Source organism: Theropithecus gelada, chromosome 1 (assembly GCF_003255815.1).
Source record: "Theropithecus gelada isolate Dixy chromosome 1, Tgel_1.0, whole genome shotgun sequence".
Taxonomy (NCBI): domain Eukaryota; kingdom Metazoa; phylum Chordata; class Mammalia; order Primates; family Cercopithecidae; genus Theropithecus; species Theropithecus gelada.
This window is the reverse complement of record NC_037668.1, coordinates 59,400,515-59,425,659: the sequence shown is the minus strand read 5'-3', so window position 1 is coordinate 59,425,659 and position 25,145 is coordinate 59,400,515. Positions and strand designations below refer to the sequence as shown.

General features: G+C 39.3%; 1 protein-coding gene across 2 annotated transcripts in view; it reads left to right on the top strand.

The window, feature by feature from the left end:
• The window catches only part of PTP4A2 (protein tyrosine phosphatase type IVA, member 2), a 29,820-nt gene extending 5,406 nt beyond the window's left edge, over positions 1–24,414 (top strand). Inside the window, exons 2-7 of one of the 2 annotated variants that reach the window (XM_025382417.1) lie at positions 2,017–2,226; positions 11,003–11,690; positions 14,645–14,737; positions 18,781–18,911; positions 20,507–20,581; positions 21,937–24,414. In XM_025382417.1, the coding sequence (XP_025238202.1) occupies positions 11,595–11,690; positions 14,645–14,737; positions 18,781–18,911; positions 20,507–20,581; positions 21,937–22,045 (504 nt within the window). In that variant the 5' untranslated portion in view covers positions 2,017–2,226; positions 11,003–11,594 and the 3' untranslated portion in view covers positions 22,046–24,414. The remainder of the gene's footprint in view (positions 1–2,016; positions 2,227–11,002; positions 11,691–14,644; positions 14,738–18,780; positions 18,912–20,506; positions 20,582–21,936) is intronic. The other variant, XM_025382407.1, reaches the window with a different exon arrangement.
• The last annotated feature ends 731 nt before the right edge of the window (positions 24,415–25,145 follow it).

Here is a 25,145-nt window from a genome sequence, read left to right as displayed (position 1 = left end):
TCTTGCTCAGTTGCCCAGGCTGGAGTGAGGTGGCGCGATTTCGGCTCACTGCAAGCTCCGCCTCCCGGGTTCACGCCATTCTCCTACCTCAGCCTCCCGAGTAGCTGGGACTATAGGCGCCTGCCACTACGCCCGGCTAGTTTTTTTGTATTTTTAGTAGAGACAGGGTTTCACCATGTTAGCCAGGAAGGTCTCGATCTCCTGACCTTGTGATCTGCCTGTCTCGGCCTCCCAAAGTACTGGGATTACAGGCGTGAGCCACTATACGGATATTTTTATGTGACTTGAATATAGATGGTTTTTGTTTGCCTGTACTGATTTTCTTGCCCACAGGTTACATTAACACAGCATCCACTTCATTTTAAGTGGCCTAGACACTAAATTTCATCATTTGAATATAAATTTACATTACACAATGTTGGCTTTTTAAATTGTTGAGAATTTTAAGATTAGGCTTTTTCGTGACCCTTTTTTTGCTAGTTGAGCCTGGTTTGAAAAAATATTTTGAACATTAGAACAGTCTTTACCTTTAGAGAAGTGGTGTATTTAATTTCTCTCATAGTATTTTTTATTTGAAATTTTATTCTTCTCAAAACTTTAATTCTTTTGGCATAAAATATACACATGATATTTTTGTTTTAGCAGATCAGATAAATTTATTTCTGCAGTGGTCAGATATGTTGGCTGTTAACTGAATGTATTGTTTGACAGGAATTCAGATTCACAATCAGGTCTGTTTTCTTCCAGTTGTCCTTTAGTTTTTGTTTAAATTTGACCATCTTTTTATTTTCCCCACTGTTTTACAGGAAACATTCACTAGGTTGTATCACCACAGTATTTGTAAATTGGATTTATGTACACATATTTGTATTTGTTTTTAGTAGCAGAACAAATAGTTGTGTATTGTATTTTCCATTATTGGTGAAAAGCCTTTCATTAGGGAACGGAGAGACTGGTTAGTGCAGAAGGATATGAGTCACCAGCAGGATTTGTCAGCAACTAGAGAAGGATATGATGGAGAAACAATAGATTGTACTAACATTATTTTCATTCCACATGTGTGGTTACAAACAAGTTTCCTTTTGGTGATTAGTTTAAGTTATGCAAATTTGGTCTTTCTGGGTGAAAAGTACTTTAAATATAAGTCACAGACTGTATTCTCTTTTTTTTTTTTTTTAGATGGGGGTCTTCATTTGGAGGTCATCAATGGGTAGAATTTAGTTAAACTCATTATTTGTTGACTACGATTTAGTAAGTTGAAAGAATATTTTTGTTAAGCTTTTTGGTGATTATGGAGCTGCTTGCTCAGTAGATCAGAGGAGGCCCATAAATACGGCAATATTTGCTCTCTGTCTCAGTGAGCAAAGAGTTGCTTTTTTTTACCACTATTCTGCTTTTAAATTCCTAAGAGCTTTTATTGCATTTGAATTGGTCTGAAATTCTCAGCCTGGTCAAGGCTTCTCCAGAGTTATCTAACCAAAGACTAAGCCCTTTCTCATGTCACACTACCATGGTTCTTCACTGTTTTTACCAGTTTTCTATTATAAAAGTTTTACCTTTCTTCAGAACCCTTAATCCTATTCCATTCTTCTCACGCTTACTTTGTATCTTTAAAATATATGGTGTTGGCCGGGCGCGGTGGCTCAAGCCTGTAATCCCAGCACTTTGGGAGGCCGAGACGGGTGGATCACGAGGTCAGGAGATCGAGACCATCCTGGCTAACATGGTGAAACTCCGTCTCTACTAAAAAGTACAAAAAACCAGCCGGGCGAGGTGGCGGGCGCCTGTAGTCTCAGCTACTCGGGAGGCTGAGGCAGGAGAATGGCGTAAACCCGGGAGGCGGAGCTTGTAGTGAGCTGAGATCTCTGGCCACTGCACTCCAGCCTGGGAGACAGAGCGAGACTCCGTCTCAAAAAAAAAAAAAAAAAAATAAATAAATAAATAAATAAAATATATGGTGTTAATATGAAAACTTAATACCAATCAAGTGTTTTTCACCCACGTTGATTCTTCTAGGAGCTTGATCCTGGATAGTGTTTGTATGATGTACACACGTCTCTGCAAATGCTTGTTCGAAGATTGGCTGTGCTGCATTTTGGTATAATTCAGAGGTGACATATTGTCCCTCGTCTCAGTAAACATTTGGAGGAAGAGGACGAGAAAGATTGAATTTTACATTCTTTAATTAGAAAGAAAAGGAAGGTGAATCCATGTTGAACTAAGCTAGTGAGTAAAGAATAACTCCTTGACATGGCATTATAGAGTTATTTCACCATTTTTATTTCACGTTAATATGTAGTATGAAATATTTACTTTCACTCTGTGGTTTTTAAAGATCGTAATGTTACTGTGTTTTGTGAAAGTATGCCATTATTAGACAATTAGTGGATAGACAGTACATTTTAAAAGGCCACCAGCAGCTTCAAATAGAATGATTTGGATTCTTGACTGTTTATCTTGTATTATACCCAGTACACAAACATATGTCTGTGAACTATAATGTAATTTATAAAAAGCAAGTTTAGGAGAGGAAGTGAAGTGTAACTTACCCAGTTATAGGGGAAACTTGGACCAGAGTGCCTGAGCAGCAAAAACATTTCTGGGGCTCAAACAAAATAATTGATGCTGACAAGATGTATTTTGGGATGTTTTTATTCTGTGTCTTGTCCATAGTTTCCCTCCCTCTCTTTGGGGGTTAATGCTGGAACAGGACCTTTAAATATGCCCGGTACATTTGACAAAATGGGGAAATGAAAAGAGTTAAGTTGACCCATAGACTACTAAGTTCTGAGATATAGTATATTTGAAATAATGTGAGCAGTAGCCTGAAAGTTTTTACTTTGCATGCTACTCCTGTGCTGTAGGTTATTTTGAAAGGTGATTCAAATAACCTTTCCCAAGTATCTATTTTGCAACCTCAGGGAACTTGCAGCTGTTACAGTCATTCTGACTGTCCTGATATAACTCAGAAAACATTTCAATGTGGTGTTGACAGGCTGAATCCAGGTGTTTTTTTTGGATTTTTACTACTGAATTTGCTTTATTACAATTGAAGTTCAGAATCTTAAATTATTAATGAAATTATTGATTCAGTGGTTCTTGGGTTAATGTATGTATAGTGATGTTGGAAACTAAATTAAAATGATTAAGACTTAAGTTGTTCTCTGGGAAAATTAGCCTTTTGAGATTAAAGAAGGATGGGAGGAGGAAAGAAAACAAATGTTAGGATTTAACTTTTTGGGGAAGCAACTGAATTGGAGATAGTTCCTATCCTTAAGAAGGCTACCAAAGTTATTTAGGAAAAGAATGTGTTTAAGCTTTATATTAAAGGGGCTTGGGAGCCTTAAAATGCACATAAAGTCTTTAAACATAAACCCCGTAGAAAAGATAGCCATGATACTTTTATCACAAAAGTATTGATGAATAGAATCCATTTAGTAGAACTATTTAATGTAATTTTTAAAAGATTAACTGAAAACAATTAGATTAATACTCAATATTAGGATTGTGCTGTTAGGATTTTTAAATGTTATTACCAGTGCTATTCAAATACTTTTTAAAGAGAAAGTCAGCGTTGGCCATAGTGGTGGTAACCTGCATTTAAATTTTATTTATGAAAGGAAAAATACCATTTTGGGACAAGAGATTCGTTTTGAGAATTGCAAATCTTTAGAGGAAAAATGGAGTACAAAATTGTAAAGTAAATATTTTTAAGTGTGGCCTGAAAATATTTAATGCAATTTTTGTCTTTTAGTTATTTGTAGAGGTAAAAATTACTAGAAAAGTACAACTGTTAATCACTAGGGTACATGCACATCTAAAAACGACTCCCTTTTCATTTTGGTGGGAACAGGGCCCACAGGACTTCAGTGAATAACTGTCACTGTTCTCAGAAGCAGGTGCGATTGTTGACTAATTGCTTCCCTTATCTTTCTGAGTGGCTGGCCATGTATCTTCTACTGGTTTTGAAATGTTAAGACATTTTCCCACCATCAAGGTCATGATTTCTTTTTATAGAACTGATTATTGATTTCTGTACTGGAACTTGAGTCTCGAGTTCCCTCCTTAAATGAGGAAGTGGAAAAGTGGGAATAACCAAGGGAGTAACTATGAAATTTTTTTTTTTCTTTTTGAGACGAAGTTTTGCTCTGTCACCCAGGCTGGAGTACAGTGGCGTGGTCTTGGCTCACTGCAACCTCTGCCTCCCGGATTCAAGCAATTCTTCTTTCTCAGCCTCCTGAGCTGGGACTACAGGCACCCGCCACGCCTGGCTAATTTTTGTATTTTTAGTAGAGACAGAGTTTTGCCATGTTGGCTAGGCTCGTCTCGAACTCCTGACCTCAGGTGATCCACCCATCTTGGCCTTCCAAAGTGCTGGGATTACCGGCATGAGCCACCACACCCGGCCAAAAAATATTTTTTAACAGTAAAAAAGCATCTTGTTTTTGGCTTATTCATTGACGTTTTGGATTCTAATTTGTGTAGAATTGAATTGATACCTCTTTATCAACTTCCTACGACTGTACTAGTTGTGAGTAGGGAGGGAAACTAATATTAATTTAAATCTAAGTTTCAAGGAGCTAGATTATTCAATTTTAGTTTGGTAAATGGAACAGTAGAGGGACAAACAAAGGTAGGTAGCGCAGAGGATAGATAGAACTGTTGTTCTGGCAGAGCGCGGTGGCTCACACCTGTAATCCCAGCACTTTGGGATGCCCGAGGCCAGCGGATCACAAGGTCAGGAGGTCAAGACCAGCCTGACCAACATGGTGAAACCCTGTCTCTACTAAAAATACAAAAATTAGCCAGGTGTGGTGGTGCACGCCTGTAATCCCAGCTACTCGGGAGGCTCTGGAGGCTGAGGCAGGAGAATTGCTTGAACTCTGGAGGCAGAGGTTGCAGTGAACCGAGATCGCACCACTGCACTCCAGCCTGGGCGACAGAGCGAAACTCCGTCTCCAAAAAAACAAAAAGATAGAACTGTTGTTCTATCTACTTGATTTGGCAGTAGGTCGTAAGAGATTAATAAATTTTCAGTTTGAGACCAGTTAATCAGAAGATGAGTGTTTAATTAGTAAAGATGAGATTTTTTTTTTTTAGTTTACAAGTTTTCAGACACTTTTTTTCCCCAAGTGGTCAAAATACAATAGGTACAGTAGCATTTTACAGAGGAATTTCCCTACTACTATGATGGTTGAGAAGATTTTACATTCTATTGTCTGAGTAGTCTCTGAATGTTAAGTTAGACTCCACAAGTTCTGTAGTTACTCAGAGCCTTGACTGTTTTTCATAAACTCTATATTCAGTCTGTGGACAAATCCCACATCAAAGTATATCTTGAAACTGACCCCTTCATATCTTCCCTCCTGCTGTTACTCTGGTCTAGGCTACCATTATCTCTACTAGTCTCCTTGCTTCCACCCTTACAATTTTTGTAATGTCTCCACATAGCAGATAGAGTGATCCTTTGTAAAACCTAAGTTGTCACTCTTTTTTTCCCTCCTTTTTCATCTTTTATGTTAGGGTCAGCGTGTACATGTGCAGGTTTGTCACATGGGTAAATTGAATGTCGCTCAGGTTGGTGTACAAACGATTTTGTCACCTCGTCACCAGCTAGCGAGCACAGTACCTGATAAGTAGTTTTCCAACCCCCACCCTCCTCTCACCCTCCACCCTCCACCCTCAAGTGGCCCCCAATGTCCGTTGTTCCCCTCTTTGAGTCTATGTGTACTCAGTGTTTAGCTCCCACTTTTAAGTGAGAACATGCGGTATTTGGTTTTCTGTTCCTGCGTTAATTTGCTTAGGATAATGGCCTTCAGCTGCATCCATGTTGCTGCAAAGGACATGATTTCATTATTTTTTATGGCTTTGAGTTGTCACTCTTGAGTGAAACCCTTCATTGGCTTCATTTGGAGAGGCATCATTCTCTGAATAAAAGTCAAATGCTTTTAGTGGCCTATAAGGCTCTCTTTTATTTCTCTGACTCTATTCATTCCATTGTCCTCTCTGTTCCAGTAGCATTGGTTCCCTTGTTCCTAGCATACTCTAAGCTTGTCCCCACCTCATAACCTTTGCAGCAGTTAATCCTCTGCCTAAAATGCTCCCCAAATACCTGTTTGGCTCACACACTCAGCTCTTGGATAGAAAGTCACTTTTTTCAGTGAGGCCTTTCCTGTTAGCCTTATTTAAAATTGGAACCCCCCTCCCTCTGGCACTGCTAATTCCCCTACTTCAAATTTTTCTCCAGAGCAGTGACATTTTTATTTCTTTTTTTCTGCCCAGTGTAAGATCCATCCTGACAGAAATTTTTGTTTTGCTTACAGCTCTTGCATCTGTAAGAGTATGTGACCCATAGTACATGTTCTGTAAATATTTGAATTAATGAAAGAATTTGAGGAAAATGCTTAGCTCTTCAGGAGGATAAATTATTTACTGTTGACAGATTAGATTTTTTATACTTATTTTAAGGGGAAATAAAAGTAGCTATTGACATGAAGGGAATTTGTTTTAGGAAAAAATTGTTGCAAGGTTCTAGTTGTATATTACATTATTAGGCTTTCATGTTGACTGATTGTGGAAACCAAGCTGACTCAAATTTGCATTACTTCCTGTAAAATTTCTGGTAAGAAAAGTAACATAGTAAATATATGCATACTGGTTTTTTTTTTTAGATTTTTGCTTGTAGACTGTATTCCCTTAAATCTAGAATTCTTTTATTGTACCTTTATATTTTAATGTGCTGTTTTAATTTGCTGAATACTGGCATAGCCCACCAAATTAGAGGGTTTATTGTATCATTTAATTTGGAAATGTAAAGAGATGATTTCTTAGTAGAAATTTTGATGTGAGTGGATTGATAGGATATATATATATATATATATATTTTAAAATTTTTTGAAACGAAGTCTAGCTCTGTTGCCAGGCTGGAAGTACAGTGGCGCAATCTCAGCTCACTACAACCTCTGCCTCCCGGGTTCAAGCGATTCTCCTGCCTCAGCCTCCTGAGTAGCTGGGATTACAGGCACGCGCCGCCACGCCTAGCTAATTTTTGTATTTTTAGTAGAGATGGGCCAGGATGGCCTCGATCTTCTGACCTCGTGATCCGCCCACCTCGGCCTGCCTGAAGTGCTGGGATTATAGGCATGAGCCACGGTGCTCGGCTGATTGATAGGAATTTTAAAAGGATGCCCAGTAAGATTGGATTAAATTAAATGAGACTGCTTTTATAAAATTCCCTTATACCTCTAAATTCACTTTTTTTTTTTTTTTTTTGAGACGGAGTCTCACTCTGTCGCCCAGGCTAGAGTGCAGTGGCGCGATCTCGGCTTACTGCAAGCTCCGCCTACCGGGTTCCCGCGGTTCTCTTGCCGCAGCCTCTCAAGTAGCTGGGACCACAGGCACCTGCCACCACACCCGGCTAATTTTTTTTTTTTTATTTTTAGTAGAGACGGGGTTTCACCGATTTAGCCAGGATGGTCTCAATCTGAGCGTGTTCGTGATCCGCCCGCCTCGGCCTCCCAAAGTGCTGAGATTATAGTCGTGAACCACTGCACCTGGCCTCTAAATTAACTTTATTTGTAGTTAGAATTACAGTTGGCCAAGGCAGGACATGAATTTTACTCATTTAGCCTCTTTAACAGGGAAGAAAACACTTTATGGAATTGTGTAGGTACAGACCTGCCTGGGACAGAGGACTAGCCCTCTGGAACCTCTTTCTAATCCTATGATTATAGAACTTTTTTTTTTTTTTGAGACGGAGTCTCACTCTGTCGCCCAGGCTGGAGTGCAGTGGCTTGATCTCGGCTAACTGCAAGCTCCGCCTCCCGGGTTTACGCCATTCTCCTGCCTCAGCCTCCCGAAGTTCTAGGGTACATGTGCACAACGTGCAGGTTTGTTACATATGTGTACATGTGCCATGTTGGTGTGCTGCACCCATTAATGTTACATTAGGTATAGTTCCTAATATTATCCTTCCCCCCTCCCCCCACCCCACAGCAGGCCCCAGTGTGTGATGTTCCCCTTCCTGTGTCCAAGTGTTCTCATTGTTCAGTTCCCACCTATGAATGAGAACATGCGGTGTTTGGTTTTTTGTCCTTGCGATATGTTTGCTGAGAATGATGGTTTCCAGCTTCATCCATGTCCCTACAAAGGACATGAAACTCATCCTTTTTTATGGCTGCATAGTGTTCCATGGTGTACATGTGCCACATTTTCTTAATCCAGTCTATCATTGATGGACATTTGGTTCGGTTACAAGTCTTTGCTATTGTGAATAGTGCCGCAGTAAACATCCGTGTGCATGTGTCTTTATAGCAGCATGATTATAATCCTTTGGGATGGTGGGTCAAATGGTATTTCTAGTTCTAGATCCTTGATATAGAACTATTTAAGAACGTACTTTGATTGTAAATCATTATAGGGTTCTTATCACCCTGGAATTTTTTTTTTTAAAGGTAATACCATATGTACATGGGAAAAGTTAAAAAAATTCAAAAGGTATACGTTAGGATGTAGTAAATCATGCTCTTGACTTCCAGCCTCCAGTCCTGTGTTCCTGGCCCTGCCCCAACCCCAGGAAACCATTGTTACCTCTTGTCTTTGTAAATCTTCCAGATATCCGTGCGTATGAATACATACAGTACTCACAAATATTTCTTTTTTTTTTTTTTGAGGCGGAGTCTCGCTCTGTCGCCCAGGCTGGAGTGCAGTGGCCAGATCTCAGCTCACTGCAAGCTCCGCCTCCCGGGTTTACGCCATTCTCCCGCCTCAGCCTCCCGAGTAGCTGGGACTACAGGCGTCCGCCACCTCGCCCGGCTAGTTTTTTGTATTTTTAGTAGAGACGGGGTTTCACCGTGTTAGCCAGGATGGTCTTGATCTCCTGACCTTGTGATCCGCCCATCTCGGCCTCCCAAAGTGCTGGGATTACAGGCTTGAGCCACTGCGCCCGGCCAGTACTCACAAATATTTCTAAACACACTGTTCGTACTGTCATGTACCATGCTCTTTTTACTTACTAGTGTCTTTTAGCTGTCATTTCATATCACTTCATACAGATGTTTTATTCTTTTTAACCTCTGGATAGTTTTTTCTTTCTTTTTTATCCCTTACCTCCCTCCTTTTTTAATTTAAAAGGACTTCGCTGTCACAGACTATCCTTTCTCATCCTTTATTGAAGTTATATTCTTTTGTTAAAAGTGGAAATGTTGCCTAGGAAATGGAAATGTCCCAAATTCAACATTTTAAAAGTTAGGTTTTGGCCGGGCGCAGTGGCTCAAGCCTGTAATCCCAGCACTTTGGGAGGCCGAGACGGGCGGATCACGAGGTCAGGAGATCGAGACCATCCTGGCTAACATGGTGAAACCCTGTCTCTACTAAAAATACAAAAAACTAGCCGCGCGAGGTGGTGGGCACCTGTAGTCCCAGCTACTTGGGAGGCTGAGGCAGGAGAATGGCGTAAACCCGGGAGGCAGAGCTTGCAGTGAGCCGAGATCTGGCCACTGCACTCCAGCCTGGGCGACAGAGCCAGACTCCATCTCAAAAAAAAAAAAAAAAAAAAAAAGTTTTATGATAAAATTAAATGGCAGAGAGAATATTTGGGTGTATATTTGAATTTACCACTGTTATATGTCAAGTAAACTAGCCTCTTTCATCACTTGGTAAGTTTAAACAATAACTTATTTAAGTAGACAGAGCAGAATTAATGCCAGAGAGACAACTTTAGGAGAATTTTCCTGTATGGTGTACATGCGCAGAATTTATGTTAAAATATAGGGTTCTGCAACTTTTGAGTACTTTCTAGCTGTGATAGGTTATGATTTTTTACACACTGCTTTGCATTCTTGAGTGTGTCACAGGAATTAACATTAGTTTATCTGAATTGACAGGTGCAAAAATGTAATTGTTGATGTGTAGTTGAACTCTTGATGGAGGGGGAGGGAACGGAAGCTTGTTTTTATCATGTGTCTGTTAACAGTGCTAGAACATACTGTTTCTTTTGGCAGAAATTCTTTTGCTGGGTTCTCAGTATTAAGAATTGAAAATCTAATAATGAATTATTTTTATTCCTGGAAATGGTCTTTCCAAAATGAAGTTGGGGGAGTAAGATGGGATAAAGCTTGTTCTATTTGCTGAGCAGGCACACACTGGAGACTAGGTGGAAAACCTAATGCTGGAGTTGTAGCCTTTAAGCCTGGCTGTCACTACAATGCAGGTCTTTCAGTGCCTTTACTCAGCTGACACACATTTGCAGTGATAACATCATTGAACCAAAGGGAATCGAATAGGTTAGAATTTCCTTGTGTTTTGCTCTGCATTGCATGCAAACTATTGTTCTTTGAGTAGTTACTTTAATAAACTCCACCCACTCTCCCACCTTATTTTAAGGTCACAGAGTTGGAGATGAACATCCAAGCAGGTATTTGGAAAAAAAATTATGCTTGTATGGAAGATTGCAACTTGAAAAATATGTGGGGCTAGACTCAGTGGCTCCGGAGGCCTGTAATCCCAGTGCTTTAGGAGGCCAAAGCTGGAGGATCGCTTGAGCCCAGGAGTTTGAGACCAGCCTGGGCACCATAGCAAGGCCCCCATCTCAACCACAACCTCAACCTCCCAGGTTCAAGCAATTCTCCTGCCTCAGCCTCCCGAGTAGCTGGGATTACAGTCACGCGCCACCACGCCTGGCTGATTTTGTATTTTTAGTAGAGACGGGGTTTCTCCATGTTGGCCAGGCTGGTCTTGAACTCCCGACCTCAGGTGATCTGCCCGCCTCAGCCTCCCAAAGTGCTGGGATTACAGGCATGAGCCACCACACCTGGCTTGAGTCTCTGATTTTTAAAACTCTTGATAATACCCCTTTATCCAATTCTTCATAGATGGTAATAACTTATAATTGGTGACATTTCACATTGCTTTGATCTTATAAAGAATGTATTTTGACTTCAGGCATTTGTGTTTACTGTGCCATCAGCCTCTAGTTCATTTTACTTATTCTTTTCTTCTCCAGGTTTTTCGTTGGAATATACGTTGCACATTTATGGCGATTCTGAGTGTGAGGGCAGACTTCTGCCAGGCTCAGCACAGCGTTTTCGCTGACAAGTGAGCTTGGAGGTTCTATGTGCCATAATTAACATTGCCTTGAAGACTCCTGGACACCGAGACTGGCCTCAGAAATAGTTGGCTTTCTTTTTTTTAATTGCAAACATATTTCTTTTAATGACTCCAGTAAAATTAAGCATCAAGTAAACAAGTGGAAAGTGACCTACACTTTTAACTTGTCTCACTAGTGCCTAAATGTAGTAAAGGCTGCTTAAGTTTTGTATGTAGTTGGATTTTTTGGAGTCCGAAGGTATCCATCTGCAGAAATTGAGGCCCAAATTGAATTTGGATTCAAGTGGATTCTAAATACTTTGCTTATCTTGAAGAGAGAAGCTTCATAAGGAATAAACAAGTTGAATAGAGAAAACACTGATTGATAATAGGCATTTTAGTGGTCTTTTTAATGTTTTCTGCTGTGAAACATTTCAAGATTTATTGATTTTTTTTTTTCACTCTCCCCATCACACTCACACGCACGCTCACACTTTTTATTTGCCATAATGAACCGTCCAGCCCCTGTGGAGATCTCCTATGAGAACATGCGTTTTCTGATAACTCACAACCCTACCAATGCTACTCTCAACAAGTTCACAGAGGTAAGATTGTAGCGTGGTCTACTTTTTGGATTGATTTCTAGGTAAAATCCCATTAAAAAATTCTCTTAGCACAAAGCCATTTATTTCTGTATTCGGAGTATGGATGGTCATCCTGCCAATCCTGGTTTGAATTGGGTTGGGTTAGTTACAGCAGATTTTTTCAAGAACATTTATGGAATTTGGGGACTGTAGAGGTATCTAGTAGTGTTTTTTTCTGTGTCCTTTCTACATTTATTGACAGGTTTTTTTTGGTCAAACATTCAGTCATAAAAATAACATTTTTTGAACACAGTATGCACCCAGCATTATAATAAACAGTGTTACACATTATGCAACAAGCAATGTTTGTGCTTAAGGTCACAAATACAAAAACCCTATCGGGTGTAGATACCATTATTATTTCCCTCTTACCAATGAGGAAACAGGTTCAGAGCCATTTAGTAATTTGCATAATGGCACATAGTGTGGTGGAACTGCTGTACTTGCCTGGGTGTCTGACACTAAAAACCATTCTGTACGTACTTGAGATATTCTAACCACCTTTGATGAAAAGACACCACCAGACTACTTAGTTGTAATAATCATATACAAGGGTCCAGAAACTTGGGGGAAGGAAAGGTGGTAGAGATAGTATTTTTATGTCAGATCCTTAATATTTTTTCTATTGGTGGGAGAAAAATCTCTTTGTACTTCTTTGAGCAAACATTTGAACATAAACTTTTTTTTTTTTTTGAGGCAGAGTCTTGCTCTGTTGCCAGGCTGGAGTACAGTGGCGCAATCTCGGCTCACTGCAAGTTCCGCCTCCTGGGTTCATGCCATTCGCCTGCCTCTCCCTAGTAGCTGAGACTGCAGGTGCCCACCACCACGCCCAGCTAATTTTTTGTATTTCTAGTAGAGACAGGGTTTCACCATGTTAGCCAGGATGGTCTTGATCTCCTGACCTTGTGATCTACCGCCTCAGCCTCCCAAAGTACTGGGATTACAGGCGTGAACCACTGTGCCCGGTCTTTTTTTTTTTGAGATGGAGTGCAGTGGCATGATCTTGGCTCACTGCAACCTGCGCCTCCCAGGTTTAAGCTATTCTCCTGCCTCAGCCTCCCAAGTAGCTGGGACTACAGGCACGCGCCACCACACCCAGCTAATTTTTGTATTTTTAATAGAAACGGAGTTTCACCATGTTGGCCAGGATGGTCTTGATCGTTGACGTCGTGATCCGCACGCCTCGGCCTTCCAAAATGCTGGGATTACACCGCGTCTGGCCAGAACATAAGCTTTTTCATCATTCTTGGGTTGTTGAGTTTAAATGATTTCTCTTGCTGTATTTATGGAGTAGACTTAGAAAGGTGGGTGAACTCCTAGTGATTCTCATTTTATAGATGGCAAAACTGAGACCACAAGAGGTTTTGACTTGTTTAAGGTCACAAATACCATAAAAAATTCTATCACAGCTTTTCAATGAATGGCTATTACAGAGTTTATTTTAATGGGATTTTATTTGTATTTTGAAACATTTAAAAAATTCCTGACTTAATACTTCTACCTTTCCTGAGTGTGTATTATAAGAAGGCCTTTTTGTGAAAAATGAAGTCCTTTAGCAATTAAAATAATTTTACACTTTAAATAACTAAATGATGGACCCTTCTTAAAGAATATCACTGTGCCTGCTTATTTATACTTACAATTCCCTGAGCTTCTTAACTTTGTATACACAGTGTACAAGTTGATTCTAGGCCTGGTATGCCCTCACATTGTTCAGTTAGCTTTAAGCCTGGCTGAATTGTGTGGTACTATTTTCAACTTGTGGATTCCTTGGCCATAGACTTCAAAAATGGCACTGTCCTGCAACTATAAAAAAGATGTTGGTAGCCCCTTGAAGATAGGTAGTCACTGGGTTAGGCATTCACCATAGGGAGAGTTTTAAAGGAGCAAGGCTTCTGGCTATAATTGCATTAGCTGTCTTTTTAATATACCACTTTTTCTCCTGGTTTCAGAATTTTATTTCTTTAAAAAAAGCAGTGTTTATTTCATAAAAATAAAAAGATACAGATGAGCAAAAAATTTAACAACATTTAATTGTTAATAACTGGCTTCTAGATGTTTTTCTCTGCATATATCTGTGTATATTCATAAATGCACATACAGATAGGATCACACTATATATTTTTAAAAATCTTTCCCCATCTTCCTTGGTATTGTTTTTATAGCTGTCATAGTGTTCACTATATGGATGTGCCATACTTCTTTAATCATTCCCTTATTTTTGGACAATTAGTGGTTTCTAATTTTTCACCATTCCAGTTTGTGGTGAACATGATGTTACCTAAATCTTTGTATATGTCTTTATTTCTTTTGTATAAACTCCCAGAAGTAGAATTTTTAGGTCGCAGTGTATGTGAACTTTTGTGTAAGTTTTTGTGTTATGCTACCAAATTGCCCTTTAGAAAGGTGAGTCTTACACTCCCACTGAGATTTCATCAGTGTCCATTAAGTGTGTAACAACAGTGAGAACAATTCTGATGTTTGTCTAAAAATGATATCTCATTGTTTCAATTTATAATAGCACATTTCTTTTGTTGTTGTTGTTTTTTTTTTTTGAGACGGAGTCTTTCTCTGTCGCCCAGGCTGGAGTGCAGTGGCACGATGTCGGCTCACTGCAACATCTGCCTCCTGGGTTGAAGCGATTGTCCTGCCTCAGCCTCCTGAGTAGCTGGGATTACAGGCCGGTGCCACCACGCCCAGCTGATTTTTGTATTTTTAATAGAGGCCGGGTTTCACTATTTTGGTCAGGCTTGTCTCGAACTCCTTACCTTGTGATCTGCCTGCCTCAGGCCTCCCAAAGTGCTGAGATTACAGGTGTGAACCACCGTGCCCAGCCTATAATAGTACATTTCTACGTTTTTGGCTGTAGGTTTCAAAAACAAGTTCCATTATAATTTTTTTTTTTTTTTTTAAAGGAACTTAAGAAGTATGGAGTGACGACTTTGGTTCGAGTTTGTGATGCTACATATGATAAAGCTCCAGTTGAAAAAGAAGGAATCCACGTTCTAGTGAGTGTGTAGTATTTAACTTTTTCACGACAAACAAGTTGTATCTTTCAAACATAAATACTTACAAAACTAGGCCAGGTGCACTGGCTCACACCTATAATCCCAATATTGTGGGAAGATCACTTGAACCTAGGAGTTCAAGACCAGCCTGGGCAATGTGGTGAGGTCTCATCTGTACAGATAATTAAAAAACTGGTGGGGCATGTTGGTGCACACCTGTGGTCCCAGCTACTTGGGTTTTTGAGGTGAGGGAATCACTTGAGCCCAGGTGGTTGAGACTGCAGTGAGCTGTGGCCACGCCACCACACTTCAGCCTGGGTGACAGAAGGAAACTCCATCTCAAAAAAAAAAAAAAAAAAATTTAAAACTTGGTATTAGGTGGGCATGGTGGCACACATCTGTAGTCCCAGCTACTTGGGAGGCTGAGGTGAGAGTATATCGCCTGAGCCCAGGAGGTCAAGGTTGTTGTGAGCCTTGATTATGCCACTGCACTCCAGCCTGGATGACAGAGTAAGACCTTGTCTCAAAAATAAAAATAAAAAAACCCTGGCAGTAGTACTTTTGGATTTTTTAAGGTTGTAGTGGAAAATACGTTATTGATAGCAATCTTTCAAATTCCTTTGGATTAACAGATTGGCAGTTTTGTTCATTTGTGCTCTTAAAGCCTAAAATCGTAGTATTTTCAACTAATAAAAAACAAAATTTAGTGCTCCTATTTTAACAAAATGTAAATTTGCAATTTTTATTTTTTAGGAAATTAATGCAATATTTAGCTTTGTTTCTTGGCTACTAATTTGAATATAACAAAAGTAATTTCCATCAGACATTCTTAAGTCCATATGGAACTCTGCCACTTTGCAAGTACAAGATTAGTTACTTAATATTTTGTGGATAACTTGTAGGGGGCAAAAAGGTGGGATAAGAGGATGAGGAGAGGTAGGAGGCATCTTGTTCCAGAGTAATCAACATAGTTTCTGATACTTTTTGTTAGGTTTCTGAGGAGCTTTAGGTGATTAGATTTCTTACCTAGCTCAATTTGAGCACAAAGTGATTGGAGTTATTTTAAATTAAGTTCCTTTTTAGCACCAAAATAGGCTGTTTCCTTATAGCAAATGAGAGTGTCAGATTAGTTAACATTTTATTCTTTCTTCCCTAAGTTGTAGGAGCAGCTTTTAGGAGCATGTAATGAAATGATCTTGTAGTTTTAGGTGTCTTTAGGCTGTTGGTTTGATTGTGGGAAGGTTATGTAGTAGGAAGAGAACTGGAGATTTTATATAGGTAGTTAGGTAAGAAGAAGGTAATAAGGAAGATACTGGTTTAAGGTTATGTTCCTGCTTCTTACTGAGAGGTAGTTCTGTAGTCTTTATTTTATTGGTCAGTGGTTGGGAAGGCAGTTGATGCAGAAAGAATAATGACCTATTGGTAAGGGACTTCTCTCATATCTGATCCATAAAGTTTCCTCATATCCATTTTGGTGAAAACAAAAACTAAATAGCCAAACGTGTTTTAAAAAAAAATGTTTTAGGGCCCCGTGTGGTGGCTCATGCTTGTTCCCAGCACTCTGGGATTCCAAGGTGGGTGGATCACTTGAGCCCAGGAGTTCCAACACTAGTGGGGCAACATGGTGAAACCCTCTCTCTCCGAAAAATACAAAAATTAGCTGGACGTGGGGGCATGCGCCTATAGTCCCAGCACTTGGGAGGCTGAGGTGGGAGGATCACCTGAACCCGGGAGGTCAAGGCTGCAGTGAGCTGTGATTGTGCTGCTGTGCTCCAGCTTGGGTGACAGAGACCTTGTCAATCAATCAGTCAATCAATAGTGTGTTTTAATAGTTTGGCATGGTAATAATTTGCTTGCAGTCAAATTTCTAAATGACTTTACTGTCCACTGCTGGAAATCACTGGGAATGAGTATAAACGTGTCAAATGCAGCCCTGTGTTTAAAAAATAGTAATAAAATTTAAACTTCTGAAAATAAGCTGCATACAAGTTTATTTTGCTGCATTATGAATATGTTCTCCAGTGAACAAAAATCAACTTTTGACAGATGGCGTAGTGAGAAAATGACTGGATTGACCATAGTCTGTTTGAGTCAGTAATGTTGGTAAATATCTTTGTGAAATAGAAATGAACTAAAGAACTTGAACTAGTTTGTAGAAGATAATGGTAGGCCTAAGATTTATTCCAGGCGTTTAAATTTAGGTTTTTGTTTTGTTTTAAATAGCTGTGATCTGGGAAATGCAAATCAAAAGCACAATACGATACCGCCTTACTCCTGTAAGAATGGCCATAATAAAAAAAAAAAAAAAATTGATGTTGGCAGGGATGCCATGAAAAGGGAACAATTTTACACTGCTGGTGGGAATGTAAACTAGTACAACCACTGTAGAAAACAGCGTGGAGATTCCTTAAAGAACTAAAAGTAGAACTATCATTTGATCCAGCAATCCCACTACTGGGTATCTACCCAGAAAAAAAGAAGTCATTAAAAAAATAAATTAAAAAACCCAAACAAATAAATAAATAAATAACTATGATCAGATAAAATGAAAGGTTTAACTTACACTTGAAAAAACAAGGGCATTTAGCTTAGGCTTGGAATTTCCTTTTCCCAGACAGAGATTTTAAGAGTTAATCTACTTTTGCTAGGTGAAGAGGGTTTTGGAACATTTCATGGTAAGAGGATATCCCCAAATAAGGCCTGTCAATCCTTTGAATGCTCTTGCAAACCAGACACACATTGGAATAGACTAATGGGGTTTTTAGCTGTATCAGTTTGAGGGTCAAATGTTTCTAAATGATTAATGATTTTTTAAAAATAGACACTACTTATATGAGTAAGTGAAGCATGTTTTATGTTTCTTAACTAGGTGCATTTTAGGGAGTATTAGAGGAAGTAAGCTCTTGACTAAGGTACTGGTTTTATTGCTATTTACAGTTAAACTCTGTAGTGCCATTTACAATAACACTGACAGTCTAATTACGGGTCGTAGTTGTCAACTCAAACATGTACTGTTATGGCTAATGGGCTACATGAAGTGTTCTAGTGGTGCCAATAATGAATGCAGAATCAATTTAATGCTCTGTCACTTTTTTCTTTTTCCCCCTCTAGTATCTTAAAGTGTCCTTATGCAATCTCATTAGAATAGCCTTATGTTTTAAAAAAAATTCCTAACTGTTTTTGCATTTCTGTCCTTGAAGCTTAGATGGGAGGAGGGAAGGCTTATCAAATGTCAGCCCCCAGTCCCCCTCCTCCACTCCCCTTTTGTGTTGGTTTCTTAGGACCTCTTGCTAAGTAGTGAGGAAGATAAACCCCTGCCTGTACTGTAAATGCTCGTGGGATTAGTCTTAATTGAAAGATAGCGCCCAAATAGGTGAATACAGAAAGAGAAAGGGATACTTGACAAAATGGTCTCCATTTGCCCAGGACCCTGTCATGCAGCACTGTCCTTGTTAAATGGGGACATATATAATTGCTGCTTGCCTTTTAATAAGCACAAAGATGGTAGTATGTTTCTGTTATGATTTACTAACTATTGGAGATTTCTTATCAGATAACCTTTCTCTAAAGATGTCATAACTTAGTTATCTTCAATTATAATCTTCAGTTATCTGTAGAGATCAATGAAACACCAGTTGATATGCTTTGCCAGAGTGGTCTTTTAAATCATGTTGACAAATGTGCTGTGTCCTCTCTTACTTTGTCTTGTCTTTAATTACAGTTTTGTCTATTATGTCTAATTACTATATTCAGATATCATATTTGGGAGAACACTAGCTCTTATGACTCTGATAGAGGTTTCTGTAAGTTTTTGTAAATTTAGATGTGTGTGACACTGCATTAAGAAGGCTAATTTATTTGGCAAACTTTAATTTTAATCCTGGATCATTTTGCAGCAATGATCAGAATTGTGTTAACAATAGGTATATATAGTGCGGTTAGTTCAGTTAGGCCTGCCGTGTGTACTCTGCATAGCTATTTTATATTAGAATGTTAATCTTGGAGAAGATACCAAATTAATGTAAAAAGTGATTTCTTTTCAGGATTGGCCATTTGATGATGGAGCTCCACCCCCTAATCAGATAGTAGATGATTGGTTAAACCTGTTAAAAACCAAATTTCGTGAAGAGCCAGGTTGTTGTGTTGCAGTGCATTGTGTTGCGGGATTGGGAAGGTAAACTCTTACCCTTATTACCCTTTTTGTCTGAATTCATTACCATGCCTAAGTTAGTTGAAAGTTTCACTTTGGTAGGTATTTGCATATATTATACGAAGTAACATTAAATTACCTGAAAGGAAAGGAAATGAGAAGAAAAACTAGTGTAATGATTTCTCAGAATAGGCTGTTCATTTCATCTGGTTGTCTGATTCTGATGCCAGCCTGGATTTGGTGGGTGTTTTATTTTTCTCCCTATTTCAAGTAATCAAAAGTTCAGGTCACTGAAATAGGCAACAAAATTAAAATAATTTTAGAGTTTGATGAATCTATACATGGGTAATTTTGTACTGAGATGAATGGGAAGTTAATAGGTAGAGAACAGATATCTGAACTCTTGAAAGGAGATGTATGGGCAAGAATTGACTTTGATCTTAAAACCTTTTCCCCTGAGCATTGCTTGGAATGGTGTTGCAATGCTGTCATCAACGGCAGATTAAATGCCAATTTAGGATGCACACTTTGACTCAGAACATTAGTGTAGGCTGCCATTGCCTCAAGGTGGTGGTGACTCAGGCTGTTAGTTCTGCTCTGCCCTTTTGTTTGCTATTTTCCTTTTTTGTAGTGTGGTACTGTTCGTTCATAAGGTTAGAAGTTTTAGTCCTTATACTGACGATTGAAGATAATGTTGTAACTTGACTTGACAGTTTTATAACTAGTAGCTATCCTAGTTTTAGGTATTCCAAAATTGGTGCACTGTATTGGGCTTTATAAAAACATCATTTCCTTTGTTAAAATTTTTTAAAAAGATAGAACTTTTCCTAGTCATCAATTCTTGGGCATTTTCCTAGCTCATCAAAAGGATTTATTTGAAAAAGTCTAGCACCTTTTTAGCATTTGATAAGGAAATATTAAAATCAATTGGTAATGAAAATTCTGACACACTGGAGATACGTAATATGTTTGGCCATTTATTTTACTGTGATAATGGCTAAAGACCAATGAAGGATTTTTGATAATACCTAGTGATGAGAAAATTTGATACATAATGTGATGTTTTAAAGAGTGAAGATCTCTTAAGGTTTAGAATTTTGTGCTTTACTAAAAGTAGATAATCAGGCTGGGCACTGTGGTTCACACCTGTAATCCCAGCACTTTGGGAGGTGGAGGCAGGCAGATTGCTTGAGCCTAGGAGTTCAAGAGCAGACTGGGTAACATGGAGAAACCCCATCTCTACTAACTACTAAAAATACAAAAATTAGCAGGGCATGGTGGTGGGCACCTATAGTCCCAGCTACTTGAGGGACTGAGGCCAGAGGATCCACCTGAGTCTTGGGAGGTCGAGGTTGCAGTGAGCCATGATTGTGCCACTGCATTCTGGCCTGGGTGATAGAGCGAGACCCTGTCCGTCTGTTCCCCCCCGCCCCCCGCCAAAAAAAAATCATAGAATGTATGATGATGAGATATGTTTACTATATTAGGCAGATACCAGCTACTTCAGTATACAGGAAAAAGAAAGCTCATGTATTGCATTGGTAATATGCAGTTACAGGTTTTTTAAAATCCTTCATTCCAAGACTTACAAATACTTACATATGGGTTTCTTTCTGCAGGGCACCTGTGCTGGTTGCACTTGCTTTGATTGAATGTGGAATGAAGTACGAAGATGCAGTTCAGTTTATAAGACAGTGAGTATGAAGTTTTGTGTTCAGAAACACAGAAAGCAAGATCATGCATGAGGAAGGAATTATGGAAGGGATATTCATTTATAGTATGGGATAATTTGCTTTTTTTGGCTTAAAGTATTATTTGAAGAAGTAAAAAATTTAGAGCAGGTGATAGAGACTCAGTACAGCTGGTTTCCAGATTTAAAAAGTTTTCTAATTTGGACATTATAGACTGTGTCCAGTATATTGTTTGAGTATCTAGGAATCTCGAAAATGCCCCTTTTAATATATTCCAAATACCTTCCAAATACAATTCTCTGTTAGGAGGAGGCAAGAAGAACGTGTAGAGGAACAGTTAATCACCTGGGACTCTTTTGTTTTTGAGACGGAGTCTCGCTCTGTTGCTCAGGCCGGAGTGCCGTGGCTCGATCTCGGCTCACTGTAGCCTCTGCCTCCTGGGTTCAAGCGATTCTCCTGCCTCAGCCTCCCAGGTAGCTGGGACTACAGGTGCGCACCACCATGCCCAGCTAATTTTTGTATTTTTAGTAGAGACGGGGGTTTCACCATGTTGGTCAGGATGGTCTCAATCTCCTGACTTCATGATCTGCCCACCTCGGCCTCCCAAAGTGCTGGGATTATAGGCATGAGCCATCACGCCTGGCCTCATCTGGGACTCTTAAGTGATCTATTCAGGGACAAAATCAGGATGCAGGATCTTGACATTGATCTGGAATAACGAGTCATGCTATTTTGTTATGCAGAATTCTTTGACAATTTTTGTCTTGCCTTTTCCCTTTCAACCCTTCCTTTAAAAAAAGAAAACGAAAGAAAAGACTATTTGCGACAGAGCATGAAATATATGGTAGCGATCAGGCCACTGTACTCCAGCCCGGGCGAGAGTGAGACTCCGTCTCAAAAAAAAAAAAAAAAAAAAAAAAAAAAAGAAATATATGGTAGCGGCTAGGAAGGTAACATATTTCAAGGAATGCTATCTGTGTATGTCTTGAACCTGTTTCTTCATCTGAATATTATTTTTTAGCATCCTAAATTAAAAACTTGCTACCAACTCTAATCTGAAGAATACATCAATCTAATTGGAAGAATGTAGTCAGATGTTGCTGGATAAACTATTCTGATCTTTATTAAATGGTTAATAGACTATAATGACAGTCAGCAAGAAAAATTCTTCTATTCCTTCTAGGAGGACTTAGAAAGTTCACGTTGCAACTTATCTCTTTAAGAAGTGTTGTAGTATGGGAAATACGCTGGTTTTCAGCTGTGTGGAATTAGAAAGGCCTTCGGATGTAAATAATGCATTTCAGTGAATCAGACAGCCTGTTTTTACATGATGAAGTTTGCTCTTCTTGTATTTTCAGAAAAAGAAGGGGAGCGTTCAATTCCAAACAGCTGCTTTACTTGGAGAAATACCGACCTAAGATGCGATTACGCTTCAGAGATACCAATGGGCATTGCTGTGTTCAGTAGAAAGACATGTAAACGAAGGCTTACTTGATTGTGGCATTTAGAGGGAACTCTTGGTACCTGGAAATGTGAATCTGGAATCTTACCTGTGTCATCAAAGTAGTGATGGATTCAGTACTCCTCAACCACTCTCCTAATGATTGGAACAAAAGCATACAAAAAAGAAATCTCTCTATAAAATGAATAAAATGTTTAAGAAAAGAGAAAGAGAAAAGGAATTAATTCAGTGAAGGATGATTTTGCTCCTAGTTTTGGAGTTTGAATTTCTGCCAGGATTGAATTATTTTGAAATCTCCTGTCTTTTTAAACTTTTTCAAAATAGGTCTCTAAGGAAAACCAGCAGAACATTAGCCTGTGCAGAACCATCTTTTTGGGGAGCACACTCTTCCATTATGCTTGGCACTAGATCTCCCTGTGGTGGGATTTTTTTCCCTTTTTTTGTGGGGGAGGGGTGGTGGTATATTTTTCCCCTCTTTTTTCCTTTCTCTCCTACACCTCCCTTTTCCCCCTGATCCAAGTTGTAGATGGAATAGAAGCCCTTGTTGCTGTAGATGTGCGTGCAGTCTGGCAGCCTTAAGCCCACCTGGGCACTTTTAGATAAAAAAAAAAAAAAAAAACACCAAAAAAAAAAAAAAAAAACAGTGACACATATATATATTATATGATCCAGGTGGTTTTTAGTCTTTACTGATGAAAGGGTGTTCATGTTAGTTTCTTTTCCTCAAAACCCTATCTAATACTAGGCAAAGTAGCCAAGAGCCTTTTGTTTTGTTTTTATTTTGATAAATTAGTGGGGAAATTAAGTCGGCATTTTAAGAGGAGTCTCTTCTCAACTTAGCTGAGTCAAATTCTTCTCTCCCCTAACCAGTGAAACTAAGTGGATATCCCAGAAACTTGTCTTCTAAAAGGGAGGACTCCAGGCCATCAATAAAGATGTCCAGGGAGTGAGCGTACTTTCTACACCTTGTAGAATTGTGGGCTGTAGCGTTACTCTGATTTTCTGTCTAGTATCAGAGAATGCTGGTAGCTTAAAATTTTTATTTTAGGACTTGTACTCTGAATTTTCAGGAACCATCAAAGGAGTAGCAGCAAATTCACATATTTTCGATTTGAGAAATGCTTGTGGTGTGTGTTTCCAAACTGCCCCCTATGTGTAAAGTTCAGTTTAACCACTGATTGCCTTGTTATTACTAGGTTCTTTTGAGATTTAAAAAAAAAAAAAAAAAAAAAAAAAATCCCTGGTTTAAAACCAACAATGATGCCTAGTGAGCATGTGTCCACAGGCCGTAACAGGGTAGAAGAGAGACATCGCACAACCCAATGAGTAGCGAAGGGACTGTGTTGCTTGTGAAGCGGTGTAGTACCATTTTTGCAGATTGTTTGCTGGGTTTAGCGTACTGATCTAGAAAAGCTGTTTTTCTGCTCCTTTGTGGAAGGCAGTTACGATCAGGCTGCATGGACAAAGCAGGTAGAGGGGCACCATCAGGGGCTCTTGCACTATTTTCTCCTCTAAATATTACATACTCAGTAGTGCCCTGCTTCTAAGGCTCTGAATACAGGCTTAAAGTCATCTTGTCCTGCTGGAATTTGCTGTGCAGAGCCATAAGCCTCCCATTTTGTTAGTGTCAGCTAGGCCAGTAGGAACAGACCGGGACCTTGTCTCACACTGATGATACCTCAAATGTTGGCCGGCTATGTGAACTGCCTATTTCCTATTGCTGGAGTTTTGATTTTTAACTAAATGCAAATCTGTAGATTCTCTCCTCTCTCATCCCAGAAAACAAAACAAAATAATGCTTTTTGAAATTGTTTATAGGACTTTAAAACATAATAGTATATCCAAAATTCTTTATTTCAGAACACAACAATAGATTCCATTAATATAGACTCAAGATCAAAACAGCATACCTGCTAAGATAGATGGTGTTGACTCCACTGGGTTTTGATCAATACAATAACAAACCTTTTCCCTTTGACACACTCTGAATTTTGTTTGCGGGGAGGGCGTGTGTGTGTGTGTGTGTGTGTGTGTGTGTATATGTGTGTGTGCGCGCGCGCAGTGTCCATCAGTATCAGTGCCTGCCTGAGTTAGGAAAATTACATTCCTGGTTCTGTATTGAGGAGAAGGATGTATAAAGCAACATGAAACATTAGCCCTCATTTTGTTTTAAAGACTAATGTTAATTGTTCTTAAAACTGGATTTTTTTTTCATTAAAATTAAAGCAATTTTTTTCTTTTGGATTTAATGAAGTATTGCTAGCTGAAGCCAGTTTGACATAGAGATGTCAGATTGATTTGAAAGGTGTGCAGCCTGATTTAAAACCAAACCCTGAACCCTTTTAAAGAACAATAAAACGTATTTTACACGCTCTTTGTGCATTTTTTCCCTCCATCCTCATGAGTTTATGTCTGTGCTTATAAAGCAGAGTTTAGGCTGGGCGCAGTGGCTCATGCCTATAATCCCAGTACTTGGGGAGGCCAAGGCAGGCAGATCACTTGAGCCCAGGGGTTCAAGACCAGCCTGGGTAACGTGGTGAGTCCATCTCTACAAAAAATTTTTAATAATTAGCTGGGCATGGTGGTGTGTACCTGCAGTCTCAGCTACTTGGGAGGTGGAGGTGGGAAGAACACTTGACCCCAGGAGGTTGAGGCTGTAGTGAGCTATGATCATGCTACTGTACTCCAGCCTTGGTGACAGAGACCCTGTCTCAAAAAAACAAAAGCAAAATGTCACTTATATGTGTTCCCCGTTCTTTGCCTGCTATTCTCAAGGACTGTTTTGGGTCCTGCTAGTTTACTGCAAGGAGGTAAAATAGTTAGAGGCTTGGAAATTCAAAGATTTTATGTCACTGAGGTGTTAGTAAGAGCCAACTTAACCATAGCTGGGATACATCTAGTACATTTTCTGGTTCAGTTCTTGTATACAACCCTGTAGGAATTCAGCATCTTGTCAAAGGCTTGGTTTATACCATAGATGATTATTTTTTAGAGACAGAGTCATGCAGTGCTTCCCAGACTGGAGTGCAGTGGCTATTCACAGACTCAATCATCGCATACTGTGGTCATCCTGAGTAGCCTGTCACTGCACCCAGCTTATTTATA